The 16,798-nt window shown below is 39.7% G+C and overlaps 1 protein-coding gene and 2 non-coding genes across 3 annotated transcripts in view; all 3 read right to left on the bottom strand.

Moving 5' to 3' along the window:
• The window catches only part of HSD17B12 (hydroxysteroid 17-beta dehydrogenase 12), a 135,497-nt gene that overhangs the window by 19,407 nt on the left and 99,292 nt on the right, over positions 1-16,798 (bottom strand). The window contains exon 7 of the mRNA XM_006184248.3: positions 3,814-3,848. Coding sequence (XP_006184310.1) covers positions 3,814-3,848 — 35 coding nt within the window. The remainder of the gene's footprint in view (positions 1-3,813; positions 3,849-16,798) is intronic.
• TRNAP-AGG lies at positions 1,740-1,811 on the bottom strand. Its single transcript has one exon. It is a non-coding gene; the product is annotated as a tRNA-Pro (tRNA).
• LOC116666753 lies at positions 8,391-8,492 on the bottom strand. Its single transcript, XR_004323647.1, has one exon. It is a non-coding gene; the product is annotated as a U6 spliceosomal RNA (small nuclear RNA).

The raw sequence follows: 16,798 nt of genomic DNA, 5'->3' as shown, positions 1-16,798 counted from the left end.
GAGCTACTAGAACTAAAACGCTACAAAAACAAAGCAGAAAACACTGCTGCTGCTAAGGAAGCACCTTTTCATAGAAAAACAGTCTCTTCAATTACTAGCCCCCCTACAAGTCAAACATTAAACACATCCAACCCTATAAAATTTAGTACTTTGCATTCACAGCTTCCTATAGCCATGCTTTCTAGAATTTCCTCAGTCCTGAAAAATTCCCAGTGAGAAAACTCCCCTTAATTATCACTTGGATAAAAAAATTACTGAGCCTTTATTCTTCCATACATGCCCTCAGACTGCTGTAGTATCCCAGTACATAGCTCTTATAAAAATACTACTGTCATAGAGGAAGTGACAGATCTCGCGTGACCTAAGTCACTGATTTCTGCCTTCCTCAGGAAACTCATCGCTGCTCCATGCTGCAGGTGAGGAGAGGGAGCCAGGGAGGCGTAAACTCTGCTGTGAAGTGTGGGAACACAGGGTTGGTCCTAATGTGGGCTGCTAACTGGATACAGAGTGTGATGGCAAATGAGGGAGATTGTGCAGAACAGACTACATCACAATTCTTCATATTTTCATTTCTTATCCAGGAGTATAAATGTAAGTGTGCTCTTGGAGGGTTAAACATAGCACTGAAATTGGTACAGATATTTCTCTAACAGATTCTCAAGAAGACTGAGAAACATCAAAACAGAGTTCTATGTCAGGAAAGAACCCTGGAACGTGGGGGTCAGGTATATAATTAGAACCAGCAATCCAAATACATTATACAAATATTGCTTTGTTGAAGAAAGTTTGCAAACGTTTCCCACATGAAAGAGAAATGCCTGCCCTAAAACACCAAAACATGTCATAATTCCACCTTAAGCAATACAGTACGAAAGAGGCTATTTTTAGCTTCTCCATGGTTGTTATGGCAACCACCTCCTGGCTCCAGCTGTACACAATGTTTATAATTCCAGGGAAGAGGAAAGAGCAAGTTTCCTCTATAATGTAATTATGCACTTTCTACTTCCAAGGTAATAATACCTTAGTTTGATTACAGAGACTTGTTTAGTGATAGTCAGTTGGCCGCAGGCTATAGTTCTAGGACGTTTGGAAAAACGCATACATCAGAGGTAGAATCAGTGAAAGGGGAAAAACAACAACAACAAAGGATCTTTCTAAAGAGCTCTGCTGCTCCTCAATGGAGGTACGAAACCTATGGTGAGCCACCATAGGAAATGTGCCACTTGGGGCAGTGTAAAGGACAGGCTTTAATAAAATCACTTATAAGGTGTACGTAAGAATGCTTTCAGGTGATCCGTGAACTTGGAGTATTTCTTTCTTCTTGGGCCCACAGCTAACATTTCTGGCCTCCCTTGCAATTAGCTGTAGTCTGTGACTGAGTTCTGAACAATGGAGAGTGGGCAGAAGTGAGGTGCACCGTTTTCAGGCCTGGCCCATGAAACCTCCAGTAAAATCATCCTTACTTTCTCTTCCCTTATCTGCCAGCTGGATGCAGATGATTCTGCGGAGAACTACAAGGCTGAGGGAGGAGTGCCCCCTACACCCCCACCCCTAGATGGAAGGAGCATGAGATCCCTGGATGACTGGGTGGAGCAGAGCCCCGACCACTTATCCACATTGGACTGTGATGTGAAGGAAAAAATCAACCTGTATAGTGGTTTCTGTATATTTGTTTTTGGAGCAGGGAGGTAATTGTTTCTTTATGTATTTTTTAATTAATCTTTTATTTTAATTTTTAGCGGAGGTACTGGGGATTGAACCCAGGACCTCATGCATCCTAAGCATGTACTCTATCACTAAGCTATACCCTCTTACTTCAACCTTTACAGTGTTAAGCCACTGAGATTCTGGGGTGGTCTGTTATAGTAGCTAGCCTATGCTGACTAATACAACTAGTGTAGTAACTCCTTTAATTCAAGCAGACGTAGCTGTTCCTTCTCCTATCCAAAATTACCGATTCATAAAATCCACTTACATTTCTTACTAGTTCTTAGCTGGTGCCACAATCACCTGATGATATCAGTTTCAATCTCTAGCCTATATGGGCTTTCTACCACATCATTTCTCAACCTCGGTGTAAAATCAATTTGATTTCTTGAAGGAAAGGATCCAGTTCACCTTCTGTATGATAAACTTTATTCAATGATTGCCTGTTGAACGGGTGGATCCTTCCCTCTGTCTACACCTAATGCTCCAGCTACAACTGTGATCAAGGCTGCTAGGTCTATAGACACAGGTGTGAGGACCTTGTGTTTGTATCATTTACTAACTAATTATGTACCTTCACGACACTCAGTTTCTTTGGGTCTCACTTCTTATGTCAAATGAGGGGGGTTGGTTTCAACTAATTTGAAGTTCTGTGACTCTTCAAATCTAGTATTTCATGGTCTGCAAAATGATTTCAAACCCAGTATCTCTTTTGATATGGTTTTCACCAGCTTAAAAATTCCTTATACAGTACCTCTGTGGAATGTATTTCTTTTTTAATGGATGGAACTTACTATCCTGAGTTCATACTGTATCACTTGCAGTTACCAAAAGTAGAACTAAGTTGATGGCCCAAATTTCATCCTTCTCAAGTTCTGCTCTGTCTGCACTAATTCTCTGTAATCTTCTAGGCTTCAGGTCTGGTTTGACCACTGTCACTTCCATATCTGACCATTAGAAGCACAAGTCCCCTGTCAACCATCAATATGTAGTTAGAAGGTTTTAAAGGGAAATTTTACTGAAACAAAGCGATTAAAATATACAAAACCACATATAAAATGCAATTACAAACAAAGAGCCTTGCTGAGCAGCAGCTGCCCCCTAAAACGAATTCCTAACCTCAGTTTCCTCATTTGTACAATGGTGGAGGGCTATCAAAGTTAAATGAGAGAGCACATATCAAGTTCCCATTCTAACACTTGGCACACAACATGTACTCAATAAACATGAGCTGTATTCCCTGCCCGAAGCTGGTCACAGAAGTCTCTTCACAGAAGTAGGGTCCTTGTGTCTTCCCTTTGCAAAGCTGTGATTCCTTTGGATCTCTTCTAAACTCAAAGCTATTTTGCAGAGGAAGGATGACTGTGAAGCCCTAAATTTAGCAAATGGCTGAGCAAGCCAGCCCAACTCTTTACAACAGGTTTTCTTTGAAGATCTAGTCATCACCCAGGCTTCTCCAAGGGAGAAACAGAGCTTAATTACCAGTTTACACTTCATGCTGTTTCAAGTATAAGAACTTAACACAGTTCTCAATAAAAATGAAGATACCGAATGTATCCTAGTGGAACCCAATTCAAACTGGAACACAGATGGGGCTAGGGGACGCAGCCTTTCCCTCCAAGGGAGGGGGGTTGACATCTTATAATCACTCAATAACACACCTAAGTTCCTTACACATCCATTCTCCCAATAAGAAAACAAAACCAGAGGGCGGGGTCTTGCTTCATGAAGCTCCACTGATTTGGGCTTTGAGAGCCTACGGCTTTAAGAAGGCATTCCCGGGAATATCCCAGGAACTCTATCCACCCCCTCAGAATAGCAGGCAATTGAGTTAGTGATGGTGACTCAGGCAGCCTTTTTAATCCTGATCTAAAGGAACCACCACAACCCTGGAGAGGGAAATAAAAAGGGAATCGAGTGGAAAAGGCCTCCACCACCGGATGACTCATGCTCCACCGTGTGACTTGCCTGGCACATCACCCTGTCGCTAAGACATGGAGGACAGGTTCATTAGTCACTTTAATGAATTTTTCAAAGAAAGGATTCTCCCTATAAATAATCATGAGCTCTGTCACTCTAGTGTCTGTGTGTGAGCTTATGACTCACCTTTCTACCATGCCGGGCAGTACCAACCGTGTCATCTGCAAAAGAGAAAAACAAAACATCTGTGATGACTGATGACTGAGGATGCAGGCAACAGAGGGAGTGGAGAGAACTCACCCACACAAACAAGGAGGAATCACGAAACCGCTCACCACTTCTACAGAGAGCAGTTTATTTTGTATACTGTGTATCATTTGGCTGTGTCAAGAGCGCATAATAAGGAATCAGATGAAATTACTGGAGGTAACACTGCAAATACTTTCAGTGAACTTGGCTAAAATTAGTCTTGCCTGAAATGTAATACCGGCATAGAGATCTTCAAATAATTAAGGATTTATGGTGACATCTACATTTTGGAAAATGTAGTCTCAGAAATAAACATACATTATCACGAGAAATATCCTGCCTACCAAACGTACTTAAGCTTTCTAATCTCAAGAGCTCAAATAATCTTTTCTCATCAAAAAAGCCTTTAGACACACATTACTATATATAAAACAGATAAACAACAAGGACCTACTATATAGCACAGGAAACTATATTCAATTTCTTATAATAACATATAATGGAAAAGAATCTGAAAAGAAAAAATATGTATGTATGTATATGTATAACTGAATTACTTTGCTGTACACCTGAAACTAACATTGTAAATCAACTATGCTTCAATAAAAAAAATTTTTTAAAGCCTTTAGAAGGATGCCATAAAGTGACAATGTTCAAATATTAAGTGTATCTTCACATTTATTTCTCTTCTTGCTCAAACTAGTTGCGAGTAAAATTCATCCTTAAAGAAAGCTATTATCTATGATCTCAAGTAACCAACAATGAAAAAAATGACACATGCATTTTTAAAGGATTTCCTAACTGTTGACTAAATATATATAGTATGATGACAGAAACTACTTCTAAACTCTGTTTTAAGATACTATTAACTACGAAAAGTCAAGACTTCCACTGGCTTAGTCAAAGCTACGTCAGAGTTAAGTGTTGAGGTTGGAACATGAACTCTGGACTACATATCATCAGTTTTCTAAGAAACAAATGTTATTTTGTTACAGAAAAGTGTGCATGCATGCCAAGTATAGGCATTTTAAGCTTTCTATCTTGAACAATAGTGTCTTAAAGTAGCATTCTGATGAGGAGAGAATTTTTTCCTAGAAATCTTTTGAAGAAAGAAAATGCATCCAGACTTTAGCAATGTGGAATCTGCTCTATGGGAGTCACAACCCAGATACCAACTTTGGAGCCACTGCATACACTTTTCCAGGAGAAACACAAATCCAAACTGACACTGCGTCATAAAAGATAGACTAACACACTGCCAACTTCGAAACAGACAAAGTGGTGTCTTCAACGCCCAGGGGAACCATGTCAACAGAAGTATCTAGATTTGGCCAAATCTCCTGGCCCAGATGAAAAAGGAGAGACCCTAAGAAAGAGTTTGGCCTGCAGCATTCCACGTCTCCCTCCTTCTTATGTATAAGTCCATGCTTTCCATGTTAAACTTATCTTCATAGAATGATGGGGCAGAGAATGCCAACTGTCCCCCAACATTCATTCTTTCCTTAACAATTGAATTTTCAGTTGGCTATATGTTCTCCTTCCCATCCTCACTGCCCTCCATAAAAACTACCTTCTGCCTTCTGTGTCACAGTGCAAATGGCCCGATGACTGTGCACTGCCTAATAAGATGTGAGCACAAGTAATACATGCAACTTCTTAGTCATGCCTTAAAGGAGAAAAAAATACACGTCCTTCTCTTTGCCTAGTCCTCCTCTTGATGGCCAGAAAGTAGATGTGATGGAAGGATATAAAACAGCCACCTTAGACCCCAAGGTGAAAGCCACACGCTAATGGTGGCAGCGCAATGAGGGAAAAAGAGGCAGGATTCCTAATGATTGTGGAGCTGTGATGCCAAACCTTGATTACCTACCTAGCTTTGACTCTGATGGAGAAAGAAACTTCTCTTTTGTGCAAGCCATTACTAAATCTCTTATTACAGCAGCCAAACCAATATTCTAAGTGACATAACTGACCATTGGGTTGCTGAAGACCAACCAAGGTGAACATTTGAAGACTTAAAAGAGAAACAATCACCAAAGCAAACTCGATCAGAAATTAGCAGACAGCCCCCGACACCTTCAATATTTCAGTTTGTTAAAACACGATTCTATTTCTCTGCTTGCCTAGGTCTGCTTGACTCAAGTCAGACTGTGCCTGCTCGGTCTCTACCCAAACCGTATGGTCTCTACCCAAAGAAAAAGCTGGTTTCAAAGTTTATCCTTTCAACTCAGTCACCCCTTCTCTTCTCAGATTAAACAATAACTCTTCAAATTTGTTAACAATGTTTTCTAAGATTCATCTTTTTATAGGAGTAGAGTAATTGCTCAACATGTAGCTACTGAACGTTTAAGGAGACGTGGTTTGTACTCAGGCCAAAGTGCTCACCCCAGCCCTTCTACTTACTAGCAGTGTGACCTCAAGTTCATTCCATATCTTCTTCTGCTGGGTCCCTGTGCGTTAAATGAAGAAGTCATCTACGCTGCAGCTTACTCTAGTCTGAACCTCCAGGAAGGTAATGTATACAGTGGACCAGCACAGATGCATCACAGAGTAAGCCCCCGGGAGGGAGGAAATTAGTGTCCCCTATTGCCAACATGCACTATTCCTTCAGGATGGAGCTTCTCTAAGTATCCAGGCCTCCCTTAAGCATGTTGTACCCTACAGAGTATAGACACTGTAAAAGACAGTGACACATTTTGAGGTCATCCAGTTCAACTCACCATACATAAGTTTCTGGACCATTCCAGCCATATTTTCAAGTACCTCAGTTGGGAGCTTTTTAGGGTAAAAAAAGTTGTTCTAAAATTAAATCGTAGTGATTATTGCACAGTTCTGTAAATTTACTAAAACCATTCAATTGTACACTTAAAATGGCTGAATTTTAGGTATGCAAATTACTCCATAATAAAGCTGTTTTTTTAAAAGAAAACCTCAATAATCATATGGATAAAAAATAAAGAACTGGAATCACAAAATACATTTGATGTTACTTTAACAAATACAGAAAATAAAAGAGCTCTTAAAATGCTCCATGCATATCAACTCATGGCCGGGAGCAACACGAAGTAATAAAGAGGCATGCTTTCATTCAGTAGAGGGCATGTTATGTACTTGAACCAGAGCTGGGTGATGGGAGCTCACAATCTAGCAGGAGAACAGATCTTTATATAAATACATGATTACAAGACAATGCTGTAAGTGGTACAACAGAGGTAGAGACAGAGGGCACCAATGCTTAGGAGAGGAACTAGTTATGTTTGGGGAATCAGGTAGAGTTCACAGATTACATTTCAGTTAAGTCCTGAAAGAGTAAATAAGAGTTCACTAGGCAGAAAAAAATTCTAATCACAAGAACCACAGAAATGCAAACAGCTGAAAGAAATTACAATATATGCCATAGAATTCATGCATTTTAAAAAACTTTTTGTTGAATGCGTCAAGTATACAAAGTAGTAAAAATATGGGCATCCTATTATATCTGTTAGACAATTTGCACATGGACAGCTTCTCATGCCAGTACAAACAGATGTACATCAGGCAGAGTAACAGTTGTGGTGTATTTTATTTGTAAGGATAGATTATATGCATTCTTAGCAGTATCTGAAAATACTTTTTATTTAGTACATTTCATCAGGGGACCAAAATGATTTAGCTAACGTATTATAAAGTGGTCCCCAAGCATTTAGTGACGAGAAGCAATTATGCAGGTCCCCGAAGTCCTGAGGACCACCAGAAACAGGATGAGGAATGAGAAGACTGATGAAGAAATGTTCTCACCCAGGGCTAGGACTGGTGTGGGGGTGGGGGGTGCGCCTGCACATGCACATAAGGAAGTCTCATTTGAAATGAGACTTGTTAACTGCAAAGTAGCTAAGTGGAGTTCACAGGGTAGCCACTGACTGTTTAGTTTTTCTACAGGGAACTAAAGAAGAGGAGAAGGTATGGGATTTGCAGGCAGTGATCAATCTGGAGAACTACCAGGGAAGTTTACAAGATCTGCTGATATTTTCCTTTATTCTGACCAGGGATCTCAGTACCAATATGAATATTTAGTAAGTGGTCATGCAAATTTTAAAGCTCAATTCAGGTTTTTTCCCCCAAGATATAAATTTACACATTTAAATACAGTTCAATATGAAATATCACTTTATGCTAGGATATTAAGGAAATACAAATGCACATATTGGGAGCTTTTTTCTCCCTTACACTGTATATGTCATATATTAAATGTCTCTTTTCTGAATGGTAAAAATTATCCAGAAAATGATCAGAGACAAAATAAAACCCCGTAAGACATACTCTTACTTATAAAACTCTATCAACAACATGCTAAGCATTTAATTGGTCCTGCTGGTCTCCAGTGTAGGTACATGTCCAAAATACATCATTTTTTCTCCCAGTTTTATTGAGATATAATTGACATGTAACTTTTTATTAGTTTACGGTAGATAACATAGTGGTTTGGTAGATGTATATACTGTGAAAAGATGACCGCAGTAAGTTTGGTTAACATAAAAAATACGCAGTGCTTCACAGATTTGCATGTCAACCTTGCACAGGGTCATGCTACTTATCTCTGCGTCGTTCCAGTTCTAGCATGTGCTGCTGAAGCAAGCACTAAAATACATTCTTTTTATATGTGAATTAAAACTCAATTAGTTTTAATTACTTAACACAAAGGAAGAAGCAGTGTTTTCAATGCCTGGCTATTAAAGGCCAGAAATCCTTGTTGGAATGCTCAATGACCAAATGATTCATCAGCAAAGACAGAAATCCACTTATGAAAAAGTTAAATTCTTCTGCATTGTTCATTGGCTTCTCCTTTCAAATTCTGACTCCAAATTATTTCTCCTTGCCATAGAATAGAATACCTTCTTGGATTTGTCAAATATAACAACAGTGGAAAGCCTGAGAGAAGTTAACCTGAAATCTACAGGCTTTATAAAATTGATTACTGCCTTCATCTATACTTAAAAGTTATCTTTCCTTCTAATCTAAATACAGGTCATCATAAATTCAATTTCAAGCCTTCTTTGTTTGGGTATGTATATACAGATAATTCTTAATATTCTATGTATAAGTAGAAAGGCTTCACAGTGTTCACATCAAATGAGATTCTCCTTGACATCAAGTTTTACATAGGCTATTTTAACTAAGCTATTAGCAGTCTCATTTTACTTGACATGCATCGATTGGTATCTTGATATCTGGTTATTTATACCATATACCAAGTGTCTCTGTGAAATCTCACTATCTGTCTGAACTCCACTTTCACAGCTCACAAGCTGTTTCTAGAGTGAACTCAATATGCTAATTTTAGGCCATCTGCAGGTGATAATTGCTCTACCAGGAAAATTTTTGTTCCTTTTAAGCTATTGCTAAAATAAGCTTACCATAACTTCTAAGTTCAGTGGTTAAGAATATTAAAAAAATAGTAGTAAACATGATTTCTATACTTGTTTTCTCCTATGTTGAGGTTATTTCCAAAAGTATACAGCAAACAATTTAAATTTACTTCTTTCCTAAAAAGTAGATAAAAGTCATGTAATAGTACCTCTTCAAATCCTTGCAGAAAAAGCAAATGTTTCCTATTTATAGAGATAATTATTTTTTAGTGACAGTTTCATCAATCCTTATCAAAAAGAAGCCCTAGAAGCCTACAACCAAAGGGGAAAAGGTCAGTATACGTTACATCACACCTAGATACTACATCACTTTGCATGCAAGCTGGCCACAGAGCACACACATATACAAAGGTAACTGCGTCTTCACCAACAATAGCTCAATTTCGAATTCCTCTTGGAGACAGCAAATATTCTATTTCAAGAGTGGAATATTTACTGGTATTTACTGCCACAACTAAGTATATTCGGGCTGGGAAATAAATAAAAGGCTGGTTTAATTCATACAAAACCAAAACTGGTATTATCTAACTCAAAAGTGCATTGGCTAGCCTAAAAATGTCCTTGAAAATGTAATATTAAAATGTAACTATCTTAGTACTCTGAAATATTTCTCATATTTTTGGCAACTGCTTCATTGCTTTTGTAATTAGAAAAGCCCCCACAACTAATGTTATTTCTAAAAGAAATTAACATGAATCATGTTTTTCTTTTCACTTCTCTGGCATCAGTTATCAAGAGTTTGCAGAAGGAAACTTATTTTACACTCTAAAGCCAGTCTAAGTTTTCCACTTCTGAGTTTGCTATGAGAACTGATAACATAAGCAAATTATACAAATTATGCAAATTGTTTTACAAGCAAGTAATTCCTTTTTCTGAGCAAATTATTTTTGTATCATGTAACCTCTGGCGTTTGGTCATTCATTGAAGAGAACAGACTAAAGAGAACACTACTGCATAATGCTTAAAAAAATAACCAAAAACCCCAATGAAAAGACTAAAATTCAAGATACTTTAGTAAAATAAGAAAACAAATAATTGACACCTGTATCACCAATATATATAAGTAAGAAGTACAGTGTAACAACTTGCCTTAGAATTGGCAAAGCCCCAAGAATCCAGGTTATTCCTTCAAATAATTAGGACACCACGAATAGCCACTTTGTCCACATCTGCTCTGCCTTCTACCCCAGAGAAACCAGCTTGGAGTAAACAGGATCTGAATTCAAGCGACTGAAAAATGCACCCACACAAATTAAAAGGAAATAGATGCAAACGCCTTAAGCAAATTTTCAATTGGAATCATTAACAATAATTTAAAAAATCATAGTATAATAGCAAAAAGAATTACATAAAGTATCAGCGATGTTACACAATGCCTGTTTTGGAGAAATTAGGTGGTAACGCCACTGGAAGTCATACTAGAATGACACAGCACACATTTCCTTTGACAAACTGTATAATTTGAGCTCTGTGGTACTGAGAATAAAACTTAATTAGAAATTTTTAGAATCTCAACTATATGGCTAACAGAATAGTCACTGCACAAGGTGTGAAAAGCTTAAATAGATAAAGTTTTTACAGTGGTTTGAGACCTCTGAGTATGATTTAGTTTTCCTCTCTATTAACATTTAGGTCTTTATGGAAGTTATGAGTCCTCCTTGCCTCCCCGCTACCATAATACTTAACCTGAAATGCAACCTCACCATAAAAAACAAAGCTTTTCCTTTTGTAAAAAAAATCTGGTGTGATATCTGTTAAAAATTTTTTAACAAAAGGAAAAGAACTTCCCAGAACTGAGAAGTGGTTGCCAATTAATAATAATGACTCTAAAGCCATAATTTATAAACTCCAAACAAAAATGAAGATGAAAAGAATGCATATACCACCATATATTGTTTTTCTAAGTTTAGCACTCCATAATATGCTAAGAGCTTCCATTACTTAACATTTTCCCAAAATATTCTGATTTCTCCAAAAGTGACAGATTTGGGGAGGAGAAAATAATCCCTCAAGTTCTCAAAGAGATTTTTACATTTCCATCCATTTATAAGGCATTTCTCCTGCAAGCTAGTTTTACTTTGAGCTATAAAGAACCTTAGCACCAATCTACAACTACTCCCTCATTTTTTAAAGATGAAAACTATGGAAAGAGTGGTTGTCATGTAGGTTGGCCAACCTATCATTTTGTAGTTGTGCCTGAAGCAGCCCATTACTATGAGGCCTCAAGGGCTAAATGTGCCCCCAAATTTGGAAATTTTTAAGACTTTAATGATAGCTGCTTTCAAATGGATTAAAAGACTCTAAATATTAACTTGAAATGTCTCCATCTAGAAAAGCCTTGAGTGGAGATCAGTGGTGAAGGCCATATTCTCCTAACTGCAATTTATTAATTTCCTAATGTTAACTTGAATTCTTGGGGCAGAACGAGGGGATAAATTCTTAGCATAATCCCTAAATTAAATATGATTAGACTGCTGAACAGATTCTTCTCATGGATTTCCAAATTAATAGAGGGCTCCCCCTACTGGTACTATGTCACATGCCAGAGACAAATCCAGGTAAAAAAAAGGAAAACAAATGCTTCTCCTGTGCTTTCTGTCCATCTGGCCACCCACCCAAACATTTATTATCTACTGCATGGTCAGGGCATAGCATCACATACTTCTGGCTGAATGACATACAATGAATACAGTGGGGTATTACAAGGAAAAAAAATTAGCTTTTCTAAAGCAGGCAAAGGGCCTCATATCCCAAGTGATTTGATTTCAGATAATCATAGGGATGGAAGAGATTGATTTAATTGATGCCATTCTAATCCTTCAGCTCCACCAAGTAAGCAGTTATTTAGCTTCAGTAGATTGAATGTTTGGAGTTACTGAACAGGAGAACGGAAACTCAAATGCCTCCAAGGGCCAGCGAAGTAGCATAAATGAATGCAGTAAGTCAGGCAGTAGGGACTAGTGGGGACTGCGGTAATCAGGAGAATGCAGCCTACCTACCTAGCACGATCAGCTGTTACTCAGCTCTAATCACCTGTTGCCAAGCAGCAGTTCAGGTCCGTGTTACCCTATTTTCAGATTTTTCCCAAGAGAAGCTAGAGATTTGGGTGTGATATGTCTCAATTTTGAAAACACTGCTGGAGCCAACCAAAATATGTTGGCAGGGCACATTCAGCCCACAGACTCTTGGTTTGCAACCTCTGACCTAGAGTCAGAAAGCTTCTTACTTTCTGCCCACTCCATGTCTGGCAGATCCAAAGTTTAGAAAGTTTTCACCATTTACTTCAGTGTAAATATCAACAACTGATCTAAGGCCAGCCTTCTGGGGCCACACATGGGACGTGTGATCCTTATTCCCGAAGGACTGGGATTTTCAGTTTTTTAATCCCTTTATTTATTTTATGCAAAAAGTATTTATTGCCTACCTGCCATATGGGAGGACTGGGGCTAGGACATGGCAAAGAATGAAAAGGATGTGGGACCAGCCCTCACGGGGCTTACAGCCTGTAGAGAGACACTGAACGAATTAAAAATGGGGCTAAGGGGGACGAAGACACACAGCATGTGGCTGAGACGTAATCTAGTCTCGAAGCACCCCCTTCTCCATCCCCAAGCACAGAACGCTTTAGTTGACAACTGAAGGGTGAGTAGAATTAGTAAACTGGGACCCGAGGGAGCCTTCCATGGGGGAGGGAACAGCCTAAGGGAACACTAGGTTCGAGAGACTGAGCACAACAGCAGAGGGAGAGACCCCCTAAGGTCAAAGGGAGAGGTGAGCACACCAGAAACTGACACAACATTGCAAACTGACTACTATACTTCAATTAAAAAAAATAAAGAAGGGGAGAGGTGGGCAGGGGCCAAGTCACACTTCCTTCCCTAGGGGTCACATTCAAGATTCTGGACTTGACGGAAAGGAGAAGTCCCTGAAGGATGTGACAGGGCTGTGATAAGACCTGATGTAAAATAACACGTTGGCTGGAGTACCAAGTCTGAGGAGGAAGACATGCTGGATGGAAAAGGCTGGTTAGGCTATTCTAGTGTCTCCCACTGAGAAATTCAGGGGCTTGGAATCTGGAAGGAATCACTGGGGATAAAAAGAATTGAGTCAATTTAAAAATATGTGGGAGGTAGAACTGGTCTTGATTAGCTGTGTGTGTGTGTGTGTGTGTGTGTGTGTGTGATATGTCATGCTTCCTTTCTCTACCTAATAAGACACAGTCTCAAGTCCCCACTTTGGCTGGTTATCTGACGAAGAAAGAACTAAATTCTGATCTCCTGCTTAAGACTCCTACTCCTCATCCCCAAATAAAACAAAACAAAGAAAACTCAGTGGTACTTTGCTGTAAGTGGAAACTGTTAATAAATTTTACTTTGGGTCACACCCCCATCCACCTCCTTCTCTGCTCTAAGAAAGGTAAGAAAGAAAGTTGGGACATCCCCTCTATTTGTCAGAATGCTAGCCCCGAAATTTCCTAAGGGATCTGGGGGCAGACAGGGCCACTCCGTATCATCCACTGTGTTCACCAAGCCAAGCAGCAGCTTCAGGGCCAGCACCATCAGAAGGGATGGTTTTCCTACCCTCAGGTTAGCTGTGGGCAGGGCAGGTAACATTGTTTAGGCCATGTTCATTTGAAAAGGAGCTAACAGTCTACAGTGTCTTGAGGGTCTAAAATTGTCATTAAAGGAATCAAAGAACAGTCAGGCCTAGAGAAGGAAGGCAACTCTGAGTCTGGCAGATGTTAAAACAAGTGATCTCAAACCAGTAACAAGCAACGCAAAGGAGATCTGTCTCAGAACTTGTCTTTGGATTGCTGTTTGTTTGAGACTGGACCTGTATTTACCTGCCTCTGGAATGGTGGCACGTTCCCCATTTTCCATGATTTCCCTAATAGTAACTAACGATTTCATTTGCAAACTCTCTCAGTATTTAGAGATGGAAACCGTTCCAGGCATAAAACCAGAACTATTTTAGAAGAGTATGGTTCAGTACCTGGAGGTTTAATTATTTCTAAACTCCACCATTTCTGGTCTAAAGATCATTGTTCTTGAGGAGAAATAAGCCTTTCCTTAGATTTTAGTCACAGAACAACTGAAATTGCAAAGAAAAAAGCCCTGGCTAGTAGGGCCTTTCTTCCAGGTTGAGGCTGGTCTTCCTGTCATCCTGGCCACCTCTATAGAATTTCCACACCACTCTTGTTCTCACCTTGGCACTTCACTGCTCTGCAGGAAATAAGAACAAGACTAAATTTAACCCTGAAGGTTTTGAGAGCAAAACTGTAAAGGAGGCAACAAGGCTTCTAAACATCTTTTGGATTATCTCCACTAACCTGGTAAAGGGAAAGCCCAGGTAAGCAAGCCACTGAGAGAGAAGAAAGGGCTAATCCTAAATTACTGGATAAGATGAAAAGTGAAATAATCAGATGGAACTGGAGACATGAAGGCCTAGAGAGCCAAACTGGACCCTCCGATTAAACCTCAGGGGTCCGGAGTCCCAGCTATTCTCATTAAGATTTCTTCCCCTTACTTTGTGGGGACCACTCACCACCACTTCATCTGGTGATGACCTGTAGTTGCCTCAATCAGGATAATTTCACTGTTATTATTCCTCCTTTGGAATGGGCGACTTACATGATTTTTATCATCATTTAATCTATTGATATGGGACAGGAACACATGGACCAGGCACTAACCCGGACCTAAGGGAATGCCAAGCCAGGTCATTCAGTGCTCATGGTGCAGCATTGGACTTACAACCGGATGCTGGGCTCTGTCCAGCAAGTATCTCCAAATTAGGGGAACAGATCCAAGGTCACAAGGGCAAGCTGATTTCTCCAATCCTTCCTGGCACACTTCTCAGCCAGTCATCCCCTCTCATGTGGTCTAGGGAGGAGATAAAACTTGGACCAATACTGATGGTGAGAAGAGGCTGTTCTCTTTCTCACATAAGCCCTTTCCAACACATTTATTGTGCACCAGGCTGCAGACAACCATGCCCTGGTTCCCCTGATGTCCAGCCACCATAAAGCCTTGTAAGATTCTAGAGCCAGACCAATTCTCATCTTCTTTTAAGTTACCCCAGGGCTCCAAGCAACCACTGCAACTGACAATGTAGCCCTGGCCCTGGCAACATAACACAGTCAACTAAAGGACAACAGGAACAATTCATCAAAATACAACATAGGGCAAATCACAGCAGCACGAAAGAGCACTAAACCTGGGAGCATCAGACACAGAACTCCATCAAGGGGAATGCTCTCTTCTCAGGATAAACAAGTTAAACACATATACCATAAGACACACATTGCCATGCCACTCTGCCACTGGAACTGTCTTTCTGAAATGTACACCAGATCACATCTTATTTCTACTTTAAGGCTCTCTGCCCTCTTGAGCACAGCACTCAAGTACCTGCACAATCATGTCCTAACTTACTTTTCTGGCCCTCGGGCTAGCCCACTGCACACCATGCACCTCCTGCTGTTCAAATGGAATCATTTCCATACCTGAACTTGTCAACTGTGCTACAGAAATGATACCCACACAGATCCTGCCTACGATACAGCAAAGAATAACTGGCTGTCTGTCCATCAGATGTTATTAATTCCATATGAATAAACTAAGAGTTTTGAATTGTTTTTCCACTAAAAGAGTGTATCACAAAGGGCCAGGAAGATGCATATTTACTCGAAAAGATAAATTAAAGGATGACGATTTGGCCTAAAGAAGAAGTGTTTTAAATGGCAAACTTCCTCAGTGATTTGTCAGTAGAATTTGGCTCGCAAAAAGAGGTTTACCTACAAAAATTTTAAGCATATATCCGGCTCTTCTGCTGATACTTCCCATCAATATGGCTCGTAAAATGATGGGATGTGGTGTTTAATAAGTTGGCCTTAGTCTCCATTAACTCATTTCATGGGAGAAAGTACCTATGTCAAAGGGAAAAAAGAAAGTGGGAGAAAAAGAATGAAGAGGTGGGGGAAGGAGTTTATAATTCGTCAAGATACTAGGACTGGGTGCCTTGTTATTATTTCCTCATTATTTTAAAGAAGGTACAGAAAGGTGCTCTGCACCTTTGGATTGGTGCTGCTTCGTTCACATTTCCCGCCACCGTACGACTCGTCTTTAAGCAGGGCGATGAGGTAGCCACCACCAGGACACACTGATCTGCACTTGGAAGCTGCCTGAAGGAGGCAGTGGGTGACTGGAGCACAGTGAGCTGACTGGCTCTCACAGATCAAGGGCAGGACCTTGGCCTTTCTTTTATCATCACTATTCTGTAGACTGCCAGTCCAAAATATATGTTTTGAGAGACAGAGGAGGCCAGGGTTTTATACTCTAAGGGTATACAAACATGTAAGTACTGACAAGAAGGAGGTCACAGGAGAAAAATACTCATGTGTCTAGAGTAAAAACTTGACACAGTTTATCTGACAGAGGAATTAAAATTATCAGGAGACTAGTCTGGAGCTAATATTAACAAGTTCTATAAAATACAATTTAAACACTTGAACATAT

Source organism: Camelus ferus, chromosome 10 (assembly GCF_009834535.1).
Source record: "Camelus ferus isolate YT-003-E chromosome 10, BCGSAC_Cfer_1.0, whole genome shotgun sequence".
Taxonomy (NCBI): domain Eukaryota; kingdom Metazoa; phylum Chordata; class Mammalia; order Artiodactyla; family Camelidae; genus Camelus; species Camelus ferus.
The sequence above is the reverse complement of the archived record's forward strand: the minus strand, read 5'-3'. Positions and strand labels throughout refer to the sequence as shown.